Below are 18421 nucleotides of genomic sequence, written 5' to 3'. Positions count from 1 at the left end.
GCCAAGTATAAGTATATTTGTAATTATTACCAATTTTCTGTATATACTGCAAATTAGATCTGTAAATTCAGGCCTCAGTGCTTAAAGGTGTTTTTCCACAAACTAAGTTAATTTGAATCAATAGTTTTTATTAATACTAATAATAATTCCCACAATTGGATGTGTTTAAAATAATGTTTAGAGTGAGTTAATCTTATATATGTGTCACTGCTATGCGCTGTGTAATGGCTGTGTCTGACCGTATAGGGACATGGTCTGATTATACCACATCTCCTGGGCAGGGGAGGATGCAAAAAATTACACACAGGATTGCAAATTATTCTTTATTTGAGCTGAAATATTTTTACAGACGGGGAAATGTTTTACATCACAAAAAGTATCAGCTGTGATCTCCCGCTATAATGTCTTTATACTCTATTTTGCATACTCCGCGACCCAGGAGATGTCATATGATCAGACTATGTCCCTGTATGGTCAGACACGGCCATTACACAGTACATAGCAGGGACACATATATAAGATTATCTCAGTAAAGGAACATTTTTTGTAAACACATCCAAATGTGGAAATTATTATTATTCCAAGATCTATTGATTAAAATGAACTTTGTTCCTGGGACAAGCCCTTTAACATTAATACCAAAGAGTACTTTGTCCTCAGTAGGATGCATTAAAGTGATGACAGTATATATCGATGATCATGGTTAAATCTTCAATTGAAAAATATGTAGGGTTAGTATGAGCAGTTATCAGGTCAGGCAGCTGGCAGTGTGCCTGGGTCCAGCAGCTCAAGGCACTCTTAGTCAGCCCGTCGAACTTAGGCAGACATCGGGGCCAATGCACATCTCATGCAGAACCTTAATATAGATTAATTTTGAGCTGCAAGTGCATAATATTTAAGGGGCTGTCAAACCTCGTAATTTTTTTTTTTTTTTTCAAATCACTTAAAATAATCTACTATAACAAAAGGAGCAATACTCATCTTACTGGCCCTCTGCTTGTCGTGTGTAGACTGTACCCTGTTCCTCCATCAGTCTCTTTTCAACTGGCTCCATGGATGATGTGTCCACACACCATATATCAAATGGAAAAAAAAAATAAGCTGTTTCGTGCCTACTGTCACTTCATAGGCCTGTAGAAGTAGGCACAAAACTGCCATAGCCTGCCGTTTCCTCGTACTCAATACACCTGATTTTAATTACTGGCTATGATATAATAAAGAAGACTCATCCATAATGTGGTGAGTGCCGTCATCCTCCCCTCCACTACCCTGGACGTTCAGTGACTTTTTCTATAATGACAGAGCAGCATTGATTAGGGCAGCTTGCGATGTGTATGGACTACATCTTTGTATATCAACATGCATTTAATGGAGGACGTCTGTCTGTAGTGCCAAGCGGTTTTCTTGTTGCCTGTTCTTATCTCTGGAGCTTCGCAAACAGCAGGGATCCATAAAAGCGTCGGCATGAGATTCTAGAGATGAGAATTACTCAGTATGAAGTAGACGTCTTCATGGAGTTTCGTGCCTCTGATCACACAAAGGCAATCCCAATTATCCAAACCAAAAACAGAAAAGTCATTTATTCCTTTCTTCGGACTTTTGATTTTGGGGCATTAGGGTTTTCTTTCTTGTAAAATCTCTTCAACATCTCCACGGCTTTCTCAGCTTTGTATCCCGGTAAGCACTTGAATGAAGCTCCTGTGTTGGGTATTCCATTTTCAGCAACATTCAGAACTGATCCACATCCACCAAACCGCTCATTACAGCAACCATACACCACTAAAGGAATTCGGAGTAAACGTAGAGCACCAGCACACATGATGCATGGCTCCACCGTCACATACAAGATGGTGTTTTCAAAAACTTCACTGGGGTTCCTTCCATTTTCCTTACACCAGTCTAATACCTGATCAATTGCCACCATTTCTGCATGACGTGTAGCGTTTTTTGTTTCATTAACTTCATTTCTTCCTTGCCCCACGATATGTTTCTCATGGACCATGAGACATCCAACAGGAACTTCACCATTATCCAAGGCATTTTGAGCCATTTGAAAGGCTTTGTCCATCCATTGCTTCATCTCCTCAGTCATCTCTGGTGTATCCATTCTTCCAGATAATATGCACTGCATGGAAACAGGCCGGTCACGTGTTGCCCCGGAACCAGGAAGCGCGCTCTTTGCGGTGGGAGGAAGCAAGTAGACTGTACCCTGTTCCTCCATCAGTCTCTTTTCAACTGGCTCCATGGATGATGTGTCCACACACCATATAACCAATATATATTTTTTTAAATGTATATTTTTTTTAAAAATAACAGTGATAAAATTTCCCCACAAAAGAATTGATATTCAACTCACTGTCCCCCTGCAAGTGCTTCTAGGTCCACACTGAGCTCTACTTTCTGGACCCTCTTGACAAGCAGGAAATGGCAGATACTCCAATCACTGGAAGCAACAATGACGCATCTCAGCCAGTGATTGGTTGGGCAGACATTTCTGTATACGAGGGAGAGACCAGCGGGAAAGCAGGGACAGGAGCAGGACTAAAGAGGGGAATGAATATTCTGTTTTTAAGGCCCTGTGTGCACTAAAAAAAGGATTTTTCTCAAGAAATTTCTTGAGTCTGAAAAATTAGCCCACTTGCGTTAAAAAAACGCACCAATTATGCACTGAAAAACACATGCGTTTTTACTGCGGTTTTGTTCGTTTTTTTATGCGTTTCTTTCCGCAGGTTGGGCCCTGCGTTTTTTTACCATTATCTATGGCAAAAAACGCAGGTACCTGCTGAAAAGAAGTGACATACACATTCTTTTTCTCAAGAAATTCTGCAGAAAGAATTTTCTTGAGAAAAAAACGCAGCTATTTCTTTTTTTCATAGGTTTTGCTGGGGAATGTCTGCAGAAAGGTTACAACTATTTTCTCAAGAAATTTCTGCAGCAAAAACGCAAAAAAAATGCGGGTAAAAACGCAGTGTGCGCACAGGACCTAAATGCAGTTCAGACCCTTATCAGCTGAACAACCCCTTAAAGATGTTTTTAATATTACCAAATCCTGAGATAGAAATGCCAGGCCATATAGAGTGCCTCCAATATCTCTCCTGTAATCACAATGCCAATCCAAATGAGAGAAATTAGAGTTATGCGCCCGAGTCATTGAGGATGACAGCGATGAAGCTGCCTCTAAAGGCTGGTTTACATGCTTCAATTAATCGTGCGATCGCACCTGCCCCCATCATTTGTACGACACGGGCAATTTGTTCCCCGTGTCGCACAATGTTGTAACCCCCGTCACATGTATTTACCTACCAAACGACCTCGCTGTGGGCGGCGAACATCCTCTTCCTGAAGGGGGAGGGACGTTCGGCGTCACCGAGACGTCACACAGCGGCAGGCCAATCGAAGCGGAGGGGCGGAGATGAGCGGGACGTAAACATCCCGCCCACCTCCTTCATTCCGCATTGCTGCCGGCCGCAGGTAAGCTGCAGTTCATCGTTCCCGGGGTGTCACACGGAGCGATGTGTTCTGCCTCGGGAACATTGAACAACCGGATGTTCGATTCTTAGAAAATGAGCGACATGTCAACGAGCAACGATAAGGTGAGTATTATTGCTCGATCACACTCGCTCGTAGCTGTCACACGCTACGATGTATCAAACGATTCCAGATGTGCGTCACTTACGACGTGACCCCGACGATGTATCGTAAGATACATCATAGCGTGTAAAGCCCGCTTAAGCCTCTGTCTTTTCGGTGGAGTTGTCAGACAGCATGTCCCTAGTCTTTTGTTAATAATTTATCTGCTCAAGAAAGAAGAGGGAGGAAGAGGCTTACTGACACAATAAGGGTTTTAATAGTAAATTAGGCTAGGTTCGCACACTGCGTCTTTTTGACGCTGCGTTTTTGTGCGTTTTTGGCCGCTAAAAACACACAAAAATGCACCTGCGTCGAAAAAACGCATCAAAAAACGCATGCGTTTTTGCCGCGATTTGGTGCGTTTTTGGCTGCGTTTTGCTGCGTTTTTGATCTCTGCGTTTTGCTGCGTTTTTCAAATGCATTGCATGGGCGGAAAACGTAGAAAAACGCAGGAAAGAACTGACATGTCCTTTTTTTTTTTTTTTTCAACTCAAAAACGCAGGTAAAAAAAACAGATGTGTGCGGACAGCAAAAATGAAAACTCATAGACTTTGCTGGGGAAGCAAAGTCCTGCAGTTTTGAGGCCAAAAACGCACCCCAAAAACGCCGCGAAAAACGCACTGTGCGCACATAGCCCTTAAGGTGACAAAATAGTTGGGTGCCAACCCAGGAAGGTCTATTTTGAGGGACATCAATTACAGCTACCTTTCCAATTTTAGTAGTTTAGTATTGAGAATTTGCTAATATTCTTCACTAAACTTCTCTCTTAAAGCTTACCACCTTTAGAAAAATGAATGGAGAATTTGCAGTAGAGCAGCTTGCTTTCTTAGTGTTCCTCATTTGCATGCAAACTAATAAATGCTCGCTTGCTTTGCAAGATATTTGTGCCTTTGTAGTATGTTTCTGTCCTTCTGTCTTTTTCCTAAAAAACAATATCCCTAATAGAAAATGATGAAAAACAAAATATTGTGCACTTTAACAGGGAACTCACCTCCTTACAATACACATGGATAGATTTCATCTAGATGGAGAGTAAATAAAGGCAGCACCTACAGTGAGGAAAATAATTATTTGATGTTTTTCAAGTTTTCCCACCTACAAAGAATGGAGATGTCTGTATTTTTATCGTAGGTACACTTTAACTGTGACAGAATAAAAAAAATCCAGAAAATTACATCATCTCATTTTTAAATAATGAATTTCAATTTTATTGCATGAAATAAGTATTTGATCACCTACCAACCAGCAAGAATTCTGGCTCTCACAGACCTGTTAATTTTTCTTTAAGAAGCCCTCGTACTCTGCACTCATTACCTGTATTAATTGCACCTGTTTGAACTTGTTACCTGTATAAAAGACACCTGTCCACACTCAATCACCCTCCAATCTCTCCACCATGACCAAGATCAAAGAGCTGTCTAAGGACACCAGGGACAAAATTGTAGACCCGCACAGCTTGGTGAAAAGGCAACAACTTTTGGTGCAATATTAGAAAATGGAAGAAACACAAGATGGTTGTCAATCTTACTCAGTCTTTGGCTTAATGCAAGATCATGCCTCATGGAGTAAGGATGATTCTGAGAAAGGTGAAGTATCAGCCCAGAATTACACGGGAGGACTTGGTCAATGACTTGAAGAGAGCTGAGACCACAGTCTCAAAGATTACCATTAGCAACACACTACACTGTCATGGATTAAAATCCTGCAGGAAACACAAGCTCCCCCTGCTCATGCCAACACATGTGCTGGTCCTTTTGAAGTTCACCAATGACCATCTGGATGATCCAGAGGAGGCATGGGAGTTGGTCATGTGGTCAGATGAGATCAATATAAAACTTCTTGGTATGAACTCCACTTCCCATGTTTGGAGGAAAAAGAAGGATGACTGCAACCCCAAGAACAGCATCCCAACTATGAAGCATTAGAGGTGAAACATCATACTTTAGGGGTGCTTTTCTGTAAAGGGGACATGTCAACTGCACCATACTGAAGAGAGGATGGATGGGGTCATGTATCGTGAGATTTTGGCCAACAACCTCCTTCCCTCAGTGAGAGCATTGAATATGGGTCGTGGCTGGGCCTTCCAGCAGGACAATGACCCGAAACACACATAGCCAGGGAAACTAAGGAGTGGCTCTGTAAGAAGCATTACAAGGTCCTGGAGTGGCCTAAACAGTCTCCAGAGCTGAATCCAATAGAAAATCCTTGGAGGGAGATGAAACTCAATGTTGCCCAGCAACAGCCCCGAAATCTGAAAGATCTGTATGGAGGAGGGCAAAATCCCTGCTGCCGTGTGTGCAAACTTGGTCAAGAACTACAGGAAATGTCTGACCTCTGTAATTGCAAACAAGGGTTTCTGTACCAAATATTAAGTTCTGTTTTTTTATTTTATCAAATACTTATTTCAAACAATAAAATGCAAATTCATTATTTAAAAATCATATAATGGGATTTTCTGGATTATTTTTTTTTATTAAGTCTGTCACAGTTGAAGTCTCCCTACAATAAAAATTACAGACCTCTCAAGTCTACGCAGTCGACTATGTCTGGGTGTCCGCCGCCGGAAAACGTATATGCCCGAAAATGGTGCACGACAGAGCACACAGTGACTCCATCTTCACCATTATAGTCAATGGCCCCATCTGTGCATACGTCAGAAACACGTTTTGCAGGTGTTTGATCATGTTTGGTGTTAAATGGTGTTTGATCATGGGTAGGCGTGTGGATAAGCTCACATGGGGGTGCACATTTGGCTAGACCTGCAGTTGAAATCAGCACGAACTAGGCAGATAGGCCAGCACTTTCAGCTTGGTATTCATAGAAAGTAACGGAGTATATTATAAAGATTTAGAACTTTACAAAAGCTGATCAATAGTTGAATCTAAAAACAGTTTATTTACTCTTTAACAATGGGACCACAGTTATTTCTACTGCTTAAAGGGTACGTGTTAACAGAAAAATACCCATAAAAAACACTTAGCGCATATGCTCATGTTGGAGCACAGGAAGGCTAGTTTCACACATCCGGCTTTTCGCCGGTTTGCCGGATTCGACGTAATCCAGTACAGTGTATACAGTACAATGGCAGCGCAACAAGCTCCGGTCACATGCTGTCATGTGACCGGAGCATGTGACCCTGAAGTGGCCAAGCTACCATTGTACTGTATCACACTGTACTGGAGTCCGCCGAATCCGGCAAAAAGCCGGATGTGTGACACTAGCCTAAGCCGTATGTACATCGTCTTTTTTTAGCAATAGTGGGTCTCAAGCCCTGGACCCCTGTTCACCTGCTGAAAAAATATTAAAAAAGGGAAAGATAGGTAGGTACGCTCTAAGCCTTTTTTGAAATTTATTGTAACAGTTTATATATAAAAAGGCCCTGAGATCTTGCAGTTTTCACTGCAACCGCTGACCCTTATAATTAACTAAAACTTCCTGTTCTGTAGATATCTATTTACAGCAGTCTTTTCATAATCTCTCCGTGTAGGATTACAATGAAAGATGACACCTACATATTGAGAACACAGGACCTACAATCAGATCACCTCCTCTTCTTGTAGAGTATGCTGAGAACAGCCCCCCCTAAAAGACAATGAACATCTGCAGACTGTTGCTCTCTGTAATTCATGCGATTTCAACATAATGTCAACAGAAGCTGAGATATAAAAACTAAATATATAATCATAAATGAGAATTAGTACAGAACCAGAATTTGTATCACAATCTGATTTTAATTAGAAAATAAATATTAGTGATAGATTCACTTTAAGTTAGAAATGAAAGGGAACCTGTCACCAGGTTTTTCCCTTATGAGCTGCGGCCACCACCAGTGGGCTCTTATATACACCATTCTAGAATACTGTATATAAGTGCCCAGGCCGCTCTGTAGAATGGAAATAACGCCTTTATTATATTCACCTAGGGGGTCCAGTCCGATGGGAGTCGCGGGTCCAGCACATCCTCCATCTTGTCCGATCGCCGTCCTCTTGCTGTGTGCATGATGCATCTTGCATCATTCACAGAGAGGCCTCCATTGCACTCCTGTGCCTGTGCACTTTGATCAGCCCAGCTGAGGGCAGATCAAAGTATTGTAGTGCGCTTGCATGGGTGGTCTTTGACCTTTTCTCGCAATGGAGGCCTCTGTGTGAATGACGTAGGACGTGTCATGTACACGGGGCTGAGAGGAGGTGGAAGACCGAGAGCAGCGACACCCATCGGACCGGATCGCCCTAGGTGAGTATTTTAACCCCTTCACGACCTTGGACGGATCTATCCGTCAAGGATCGTGTCCCGTTAAGCCCCGCCCCCTGCCGCGGGCAGGCGGCGACGGTCGGCACACATATCAGCTGTTTTCAACAGCTGACATGTGTGCCTGCATGTTGCGAGTGGAATCTCTTCCACTCGCAACATTTAACCCCTTAAATCTTGCTGCCATAGTCAGGCAGCGAGATCTATATGCGTGCGGCCATGTTTTTTACTTACCGCCGCCCCCACTGGAAGTCACGTGAGTGATCACGTGACGTTCGGTGGTTGCCATCGTAGCACAGGGTCATGTGATGATGCCTGCAGCTACGAAGTTTCACTTTCGTTTTTCTTCGGCACAAAGCAGAGGGAAACCGGAAGTGACTGAATCTGCTGTTTACAGCTGTATAGCTGTGATCAGCAGATAGATAACAGCGATCGGATTGCTGATCGCTATTGCCCCCTAGGGGGACTAGTAAAATAAAAAAAAAAGTAAAAAAAAGTTTTAAAAAGTAAAAAAAAAAAACAAAAAACCTAAAAGTTCAAATCACCCCCCTTTCACCCCATTGAAAATTAAAGGGTTAAAAAATAAATAAATATACACATATTTGGTATCGCCGCATTCAGAAATGTCCAATCTATCAAAATATAAAATCAATTAATCTGATTGGTAAACGGCGTAGTGGCAAAAAAATGTCAAACGCCAAAATTACGGTTTTTGGTTGCCGCATGTTTTACGCAAAATGCAATAACAGGCGATCAAAACGTAGCATCTGCGCAAAAATGGTACCATTAAAAATGTTAGCTCGAGACGCAAAAAATAAGCCATCACTGAGCCATAGATCCCGAAAAATGAGAACGCAACGTGTTTCGGAAAATGGCGCAAAACGTACGCCACTTTTATTGGACAACCTTGTGAATTTTTTTAACCCCTTAGATACAAGTAAACCTATACGTGTTTGGTGTCTACAAACTTACACCGACCTGAGGCATCACAACAACACATCAGTTTTACCATATAGTGAACACGGTGAATAAAACATCCCAAAAACTATTGTGCGATCACACTTTTTTTGCAGTTTTTCCACACTTGGAATTTGTTTGCTGTTTTCCAGTACAATATATGGTAAAACCTATGGTTTCATTTAAAAGTACAACTTGTCTCGCAAAAAACAAGCCCTCATATGGCAAGATTGACGGAATAATAAAAAAGTTACGGCTCTCGGAAGAAAAGGAGCAAAAAACAAAAACGCAAAAACGGAAAGTGCCCGGGGGCTGAAGGGGTTAAAGGTGTTTTTTACGTTATACAGCGGTCATGGCTCTTATATACAGTATTCTAGAATGCTGCATATAAAAGCTCACTGGTAGTGGCCACAGCTCATAAGGGAAAAACCTGGTGGCAGGTTCCTTTTAAGGAATTATGAGTTAAGCAGTAAGGAAATTTGGGTCTGTAAGTGTCTCTAGAACATTGAGCTCAAACCCATGTTCTTACCCAGGAAGCAGGGCAAGCATATAGTGTTACTTTCCTATTCACCTGTATAGGATGGCCACACTTAGGCTGTGTGCGGACGCTGAGTTTTTTGTTGCAGATTTGGCGCAGTTTGTTGCCCAAATCTGCATGTCTATCCTTATGCCAGCAAAGGCAGTGAGAATTCTGAAGTGATGTGCAGATGTTGCTTCTTATTTCCTTGCAGTTTTGGGTGCAAAAAAAGATCTGCAGCACGTCAATTGTTGGTGCATGTTTTATTCCTGCGTATATAATGCACAAGCCAAAATCCTACATATAATATAATGCATCCTCCATAGTTCTCCATATAGTATAATGCACCCCCCCATAGTCCTCCATGTAATATAATGCACCCTCCATAGTTCTCTATATTGTATAATGCACCCCCCATAGTCGTCCATGTAATATAATGCAAACTCCATAGTCCTACATATAATATAATGCACCCTCCATAGTCCTCCATGTATAATGCACCCCCATAGTCCTTCATATACAGTATTGTAATGCACCTCCAAATATAATGCACAGCCCGTAGCCCTCCATATAGTATAATACACAGTCCATAGCTCTCCATATAGTATATTGCACAGCCCATAGCCCTCCATATAGTATAATGCACAGCCCATAGTCCTTCATAGAGTATAATGCACAGTCCATAGTCCTCCTTAAAGTATACTGTACCTTTTAGTCCTTCATATAGTATAATGCACGCGCATAGTCCTCCATATAGTATAATACACCTCCATATATAATGCACAGCCCATAGTCCTGCATATAGTATAATACACAGCCCATAGTCCTGAATATAATATAATGCATAGCCCATAGTCATCCATGTAGTATTATGGCCACTGTGTACTGATTTAAAAACATAAACAAATATTCACCTCTCCTCAGTCCCCTGCTGCTTCAGTCTCCACAATATAATAATGTAATAGGAACCACACTATATCAGATATTGTGTCAGTCCAATGACATGTGCAGACTGTTTTATCTCCAGGGGGAGCCGGACCCTCAGCATACCCCTGTGAGTCTCCTCTTGCGGCGCAGAGCGACAGTTCTGTCATTTATAAACTCTATTAATCTGATCCCAATGTAGAGTACCGTAGCTGTGCTGTGTAGGTGACAGGCGCATTTCGAAATGTACATTAGTTGTTCCATAAAAGTGGGTCACATCTGCGTTTCCAACACGAAAGCTTTTTGTCTTTGAAACTGGTACAACATGTCAGGAAAGAACAGATGCACTGAGATATGCTGGTACATTATCTTTCGTGGTCACAGAACAAGAAATATACTGTTGGACATCATATACCATCCTTTATAGCAGACTGAATATAGATTTTACAGAAAAACTACACAGTTCTGGGATAATTCTCTTTATGTTGAAAGGGTGTTTTTAAAAAGTTTTTTTTTCTAATGTTGATGTTATTCCTGGCTTTTATATGTGCTGATGTAGCGCCCCACGGGGCAGACAGTTAACCTACTCGTCGCCGGGCCTTCGACTGTCGCTGTCACAGGCGGCCTAGCCCAGCCCCGTTGCCCCGAGGCGTACAGAAGATGGCTGAGGAAGGATGATGGGGGTAGTAGTGAGGTGATTGTCATGACATGACATGTCATGACAGGTGACATGCTGACCCCACGTCACCTCCTTCCCATCTATTTCCTGCCTCAGGGCAAGATGGGAAGGAGGTGACGTGGGGTCAGCAGCACCGCGCTTGCGCAGAACGAAGGACGCCAAAGGGGGAAAGCGCGGTCCCGCGATTATGGGCGGTTGCTTGGTAATAAACATCCCAGCACCGCCCATAATCTAAAGCCTGCGCGCACGTCACCAGCGGTGACACTGGGCACAGTGCTCATCCACGAGAGATGAGCACTGGGCATGCGCGGGGACCTGTGGAGCACTGGGCGGCGTCCACAGCTATGCAAAGGAGCGATGGGGGACGGCCTAAAGCGGCAGGAGGCAGAATAACGGACGCCAGGCAGCCCGCCCCGTGTCACATTTACAGAATCCAAATCCAAAAAGATACCACTTTATAAACTCTGTATTTTGGTCAGAAAGGGGGCACAATAATAACAGGGACCTTTCTAGAATGCAGCCCAGGAGCTGCAGAGGGGGAATCTTTTAGGTTTTAGGGGAAATTTCTGCTGACAGGTTCCCTTTAAAACATTCTCCGTCCAGGCAGATTCTGGAAAACCAACTTGCAGTATGATCTTCCCTAGGGTCCTGTCACCCTGTGTGGCATTGATTCCATGGGGAGCAGGTTCACTCTCCCCACGGCAATCGTGTGAACTTCTCCTTCCCACCGGAGCACCTGTAAGATGCGACTGCTCTGTTCCTCTCCTGCTGGAAAACTCCCTAACTGTTGTGTAGGCTCCTGACTCCTTCTGCTGGCTGCTCCTGCTCCCTCCCAGGTCCTAAGCTAGTGGGACTGGGGCCCCTGTGTGAGGGCATCCTGTAAATGCCTATCTGCCGGCGACCCCCTTTATTACCCTACTCTAGCCCAGTTCCCAGTGGGAACAGGGCAACCTGGTGTGTATTTGACTGTATAATGTGATGAAAACGGGACTGGCCTCCTCCGGATCCGGGTTGAGCATTACAGCCAATTTGGGTGCAGTGCAATACTCTGTGGCAACTGAAGCCTCAGGGGCGCCACACTGATACCCACTGATCCAATAATTACATGTCTGTAAAAGGGGAAAAACTATATATATATATATATATATATATATATATATATATATATATATATATATATATATATATATAAAAGAAATTATTCAATAATTTATTTGTATGAAAAATAACTCTGAATTTATAATATTCTGCTCATCTGTTTGCATCAGTCACCTCTACATATATTACACATATATCATATATTGTATCATGTGACTTGAAAACCACATGACACCGACAAGCTGTTTTGTTTTTCATAGCTGTTTTGTTTTTCATTTATAGGGACCTTATCATGACACTCATCCAGATGATCCGTCGTCTAAAGAAAACCGCCATATATACAGTGATACAGTCCCTAGACGTGTTGGCAGCTTCTACAGAGGTAAGTTTAACTAATCTTTGGTAAAAAATATTTATAGTTTGTAGTCCCTTAAATTGACTTTAGGTCGGAGGGTGTCCAGGTCTTGAGACTCCCACCGATTGCTCAAAAGCATGCTAACAAGTCTATAGACTTTCTATTGTAGCCGCTCTGTTTATGTGTTATCAAAGTTTCATTACACTTTAACTTTACAATTGAGTTGAATGTCAATGTACTAGTTCAGAAAAAAGGACTTGATGGTCATTATTAACAGTAGAAGTCCCAGAGAGGGGTCATTTAACATTTGTACCTTTGGAACCCAGAGACAGATGGAATGACCTGAAGGATTAGCTAACATCCTATAATCACCGTCTTTTGTTCTGTAATTAAGGCCATTACTGTCGCACCACAGGAGGTTGTTGTTTTCCATTGAGTTTAGCCATTTAGTTTATAGTTAGTTAGGTCAGTTTGGACTAAGGTGGGCTTTGCACACTACGACATCGCAGGTGCGATGTCGGTGGGGTCAAATCGAAAGTGACGCACATCCGGCGTCGCAGCCGATATCGTAGTGTGCAAATCCTTTTTGATACGATTAACGAGCGCAAAAGCGTCGTTATCGTATCATCGGTGTAGGGTCCGACATTTCCATAATGCCGCTGCAGCGACAGGTACGATGTAGTTCCTCGTTCCTGCGGCAGCACACATCGCTGTGTGTGAAGCCGCAGGAGCGAGGAACATCTCCTACCTGCGTCCCGGCTGCAATGCGGAAGAACAGAGGTGGGCGGGATGTTTTCATCCTGCTCATCTCCGCCCCTCCGCTGCTATTGGCCGCCTCCCATGTGACGCCGCACGACCCGCCCCCTTAAGGAGACGGTCTGCCGGCCAGAGCGACGTCGCAGGGCAGGTGAGTCCATGTGAAGCTGGTGTAGCGATAATGTTCGCTACGCCAGCAATCACAAGATATCGCTGCAGCGATGGGGGCGGGGACTATCGCGCTCGACGTCGCAGCATCGGCTTGCGATGTCGCAGCGTGCAAAGTACGCCTAAGGGTCATTTGACCCTCTTTCGGGACTTCAGGGGGGAGCTCGAAATGTTTGGGACTTCTAGTGTTAAAGGAGTGGTCCTGGAGTTTTATATTGATGGCCCATATTTAGATTATATCATCAAGATCTGATCAGTGGAGGTGTGACCCCTACCTATCAGCTTTCCTAGTGCTGGCCACAGCCAGATGTGCTGATTTACAGGTTTTCATAGTGGCCGCGACCAGGCACTGCACATCTGCCCCTTGATTATAGGATGGGCCATCAATATAAAAGTCCCAGACAACCCCTTTAAACCTGAGATTGAATAGGTCTTTGCCAAAGCTATAAATAGTTTGAATGCTTTGTTTGCATAAAAAGTAATTAGAAAATTAATATTGGTGGGTCTTCTATTAACGTAAGTATATAGCATTAAATAAGGCTCATTTGTATCAGCCCTCCACGACCCTGTTACCTTTAACGTCTACAACAAGTGTTTTCATCCACAGCAAATAGAAAAAACTTAGCATTAATGTGATTTTGATGTTTTTAGAATTTATCATGGACTTTTTGGCTTTAGTATGTTTTAGCCTCATGAAGTCTATTTCTTTTCTTAAGAAAAAGGGAACATTATCGAAATCTTTACCGACTATATAAATATATAAATTTACATCTGTTCTCTGAATGCGATATCTGCAGTGACCATAACGTTCGCATTTATAGATGGTAAAGAACATTAAGGGCGGCTTTGCACGTTGCAACATCGCACGTGCGATGTCGGTGGGGTCAAATCGAGAGTGACGCACATCCGGCGTCATTTTCGACATGGTTGTGTGTAAATTCTAGATGATACGATAAATGAGCGCAAAAGCGTCGTTATCGTATCATCGTTGCAAGCTCCAACTTTTCCATAATTTTGCTGCAGCGATGGTACGATGCTGTTCCTCGTTCCTGCGGCAGCACACATCGCTGTGTGTTACGCCGCAGGAGCGAGGAACATCACCTTACCTGCCGCCGGCGGCTCTATGGAAGGAAGGAGGTCGGCGGGATGTTTACATCCTGCTCATCTCTGCCCCTCCGCCCTATTGGCCGCCTGCCGTGTGACGTCGCTATGACGCCGCACAACCCGCCCCCGTAGGAAGGAGGCAGGTCGCCGGCCAGAGCGACGGTCGCAGGGCAGCTGAGTGCATGTGAAGCTGGCGTAGCGATTATTTTCGCTACGCCAGCTATCACAAGATATCGTACCTGCGACGGGGGCGGGGACTATCGCGTGCGACATCGCAGCATCGGCTTGCGATGTCGCAACGTGCAAAGCCCGCCTAACAGTCCATATTAGAGGGAATTGGAGACTCAGACTATTTTTTGGATGTTTTTCTGATGTTTTGTTGTTTTTTTATGCACATAACAATATTTTTATCTACAGTTCCATCCCCTCGGCCAGAGGGAACTTTTCATGAAAATAGCGCGTCAAACCGAAGCTCCTCACATCCAGTGGACAGCAGTGCAGGAACTAATCACTCAAAGAGACAAACTACTTTTGATCACTGGTGAGGATTATAGCTCATAATTTCTGGTTATTCAAGAAGTATTACAAAAAAATGAACAATATCATAAAGCAGGTACATGTAGATGTTACCGTTCACATGTTTTGTTCAGTTTACATACCACCCAACAACAATATTCCTATTTGTTTCTATGAGCAGCCATTTTTAATAAAGGTACTCCAAGCCTAAAAATGGTCACCTGAGGTGTGCAGATACCCTTATTTTAATGAAATCTTCATTGAGGACTCCTGCTTGGACCCTTCACCATAGAGATATTTCTGATGGAGATTGGACGAGGTTGGGCAATGTCATTAAAACACTAATGGCAAATGGTTTCAAACCAAGTTTTTTAGAGTGAAAATCTAAAACTTCAGTAGAGCCAGATCAAAATAATTAGATTTCATTCTAATCTACTTTATTGAAGAATATGTATAATGAGCCAATTTGTCAGAGCTAGCTCCCTATGGGCAGCATGTGATTCAGTTTATGGGACCTCCACAAATGCAGTTTAGTAACCAGTGATCTCAATTCCATGTTTATTCTGTATACTGTTAGAGGACAACAATACCAATATTATAAAACTGTTATCAGCTAGTATAAGTTGTACAATCCAGTAAATTCAAACAATACAATGACATAATCCACTTTTTGGTTAGTAATGTTCGTTTAATTATAGATGATAAGCTAGTTTTTCTCCAAGAGGAATAACACTGACACTTTAGTGCCAACTAATAGAGGTAGCTACTAAAAAAGAATATATGTTAAACCCTTTAACGAGCCTTTTCACATGACTTAGGATATTTAGGCAAACCAAGGTCTCTCCATAAGAAGAAAAGACACCATCTGCAGACAACCGTTTCAGAGTTCTTGACCTTCTTCAGTGCAGGGTAGGGAACTCATTGGCTAAGTGAGACGCCTTTGATTGATGTCTATGGGGTACTGTTTTCCCTTGTTGAGAATGTCAGCTCTGCTGGAGGAGAGCATTTCCTGGCCTGGTGGTCTCCGCACAGAGAAGCATTCTTATAAATGGAGGTCACTACTGGTGTTCCAAATTGTGTTAGGCATGAAAGGCAGAAAAGTATGTATGTTTGTAGTAATGCGATTAGTAAATCTGTTTCAGGTGAATGTAATTCACTTTGAATTGTACAAAAAGTAGAATTCTCCAGAATGTAAATTTTTGCTTGCAATTTGCTTCTTGTAAATTCATTCTTAATTATCTGCCAGTGTATACAAGCCTGTGATCACATTCACGATCACTTTGTTCATCGAATGATCGGATCGTTTATGACAGCAAGAAAATTAGGCAGCACCTCAACCGTGTAAACAGGAGATGTGCTGTCAATAACATCATGTGGTGTCCCCATCATTATTTGCCCTGCGTAAACAGACTTGTAAATGAGAGCTGAACAGCTTCTGCATAGTCAATCAGGACTCGTTAACGAGCTGAAATTGGCTAAATACACTATAAGAAGGCTTCACCTATTGCACATAACGTCTGTACATACAATTACCCCAAGACTCTGGAAGTCTTTTGGTTCTACTTCCACTTTGAAAATACAGAATTTCCCAGCATACAGCCAGCACTTATACACCATACACCGGCTCCCTCAAAAAATTAATTACAGAAAAGTGAGGACTTCTCACATTTTAAGGTCCACTGTATACTCATCCTTATTATAGACACCAAACTGTTTAGCTGCACTGAATTACTGCTGGGCTAATCTACATCTCCTTTACAGTCTGCAGCAGTAGTGCATGTTTCGGAGAGGTAACCGGCTCCTTCTGATAACTATCACAGCTACTTTTGAGCAGATGGAAGTGACAGTTTCCTGCTGACAATATGTGGTGATATTTTTTGTTCTCCATATGTTAAGATGAACTCTTAATCAGAGATCACTAGTTGCCTACTGCCACTGCCTGGCCTAATTGGTGTGGATCAAGTGCATGCGTAAAGAAATCACAGTAGACACAGTTGGATGTGAAATCTCTTCTTGACTACAGTAAAGATGGCACCGAACAGAGCGAGTACAGAGCATGCGTCCTCTTGATATAGGCTAGGGGCGTACACAAGTTCATATATGCCCATTTAGTGGGACAGTTCATGGGCTAGCCAATGGGGAGATCTGTGTTGCTGTTGATGGGTGGGTCTGACTTCAGTGGATGAATCCATGGTGATGGTGATCGGAGGGACGTCATCTGGTGGATCCATGCTGATGGTAGGGTCTGTGATGTCATCGGGGGCCATCTTGGGTTCCTCTGAAGACTGACTGGCTTATGTATAGAGAATTAATTTCATTGAACACACTTCTCACAGTGCTCTATGTCCAGAGGTTAATTAAGTATTTCATCTTATGGCTCTCCTCAACACATATATAGAGTATATAGTGTGTATATTCAGACATAGAGGACGCATGAAAGGTTCCAATGAAGCATTGATGGTAGATGTCCATCATCTATAGCACTGTATGGGGAGCCCTGGTGGCTATGGCCTGCTATTCCTCCTGACAACTAGGAGCGAGAGTTATTATATGGATATGTACTCATACTATATCTCTATAATAGAATACCAAACTGCACAAGTTTAGCTTTGATAACTAATGAACCCGAGAATCCTGCTCAGAACAATGTGACTCATTGGAAATGTGATGCACATGCTTCCGTGCTCCCTTATACTTTTATTCCACATTATTATTCTTTTGCTGTTGACTTAGATATAAATTCCTTAATCTCCGGTAATAGTGGGTGTATTTTTCCATCTTCCTCTTCAGTGCAGGCACAGGTACAATAGATGCCAATAATTGAATACAATTTGCAGGGACATTTTGCTACTTTCCTTGTTTTGTTCTATACTGTAGTTCTATTTTCTGTAAAACAAACTTAAAGGAGTTTATTTTACAGAAAATCACTTGTCCACTTATACAATCTCTTTTTGTTAGAAGAGCTCCTCAGTAATAACCTGGTCACATCTTGCCGCAATGCTTTTGTCAGCAATCTACTGTAATTTGCAGGACAACTTAGTAGCAACTATTTACTTGGAGCACCGCCATTCGGAAAATGGGGCATTTAATGGTGCATGTGGAAATCAGTGGACTCCATAGAGAGTCCATTAAAAAATGGAGGTAATAAAAATGTGCGATTTAATAATTAGTGATCTTGTATGGCAATGTCCCTGCAGTACTAAAGCTGCTGCATTCCCTGTTACTACTCCACTGTGTAATGCTGCCACCAGCACAGGTACACAAGAGATATGTAGAGCTCCTAGGTGTAATGCGGCATCTGCCCACTAGATGTCAGCAGTATCTAGACAGGGAGATAGCAGAATGGTTGTACACCCCAAGAGTCAGAGCTGGGAGGTCATGTCAGTGCAAAGGAGGAAGAGGAGCCAAAGTCATGTGGAAGCCTAAAGTTGTTAACCGGGAGGTAACGTCAGATACAGATGGGGAGCAG

The 18421-nt window shown here is 42.7% G+C and overlaps 2 protein-coding genes across 7 annotated transcripts in view; one reads left to right on the top strand and one right to left on the bottom strand.

The window, feature by feature from the left end:
* CDKL5 (cyclin dependent kinase like 5) overlaps nt 1-18421 on the top strand; it is a 482986-nt gene that overhangs the window by 440636 nt on the left and 23929 nt on the right. For all 6 annotated transcript variants that reach the window (XM_075335447.1, XM_075335445.1, XM_075335448.1 and 3 more), the window contains 2 exons: nt 12336-12435; nt 14854-14977. In XM_075335447.1, coding sequence (XP_075191562.1) covers nt 12336-12435; nt 14854-14977 — 224 coding nt within the window. The remainder of the gene's footprint in view (nt 1-12335; nt 12436-14853; nt 14978-18421) is intronic.
* On the bottom strand, nt 1097-2183 carry LOC142291150 (tRNA-specific adenosine deaminase 2-like). The gene has a single exon (XM_075335449.1). It carries the CDS (start codon nt 2129-2131, stop codon nt 1580-1582), a length of 552 nt encoding a protein of 183 aa, XP_075191564.1. The 5' UTR covers nt 2132-2183; the 3' UTR covers nt 1097-1579.

This window comes from Anomaloglossus baeobatrachus, chromosome 2 (assembly GCF_048569485.1).
Source record: "Anomaloglossus baeobatrachus isolate aAnoBae1 chromosome 2, aAnoBae1.hap1, whole genome shotgun sequence".
Taxonomy (NCBI): domain Eukaryota; kingdom Metazoa; phylum Chordata; class Amphibia; order Anura; family Aromobatidae; genus Anomaloglossus; species Anomaloglossus baeobatrachus.
Note: the sequence above shows the minus strand (reverse complement) of the source record. Positions and strands in the feature narration are given on the sequence as shown.

Coding starts and splice junctions, on each gene's coding strand:
- LOC142291150 (XM_075335449.1), bottom strand. CDS start 2,131: ATGCAGTGCATATTATCTGGAAGAATGGATACACCAGAGATGACTGAG.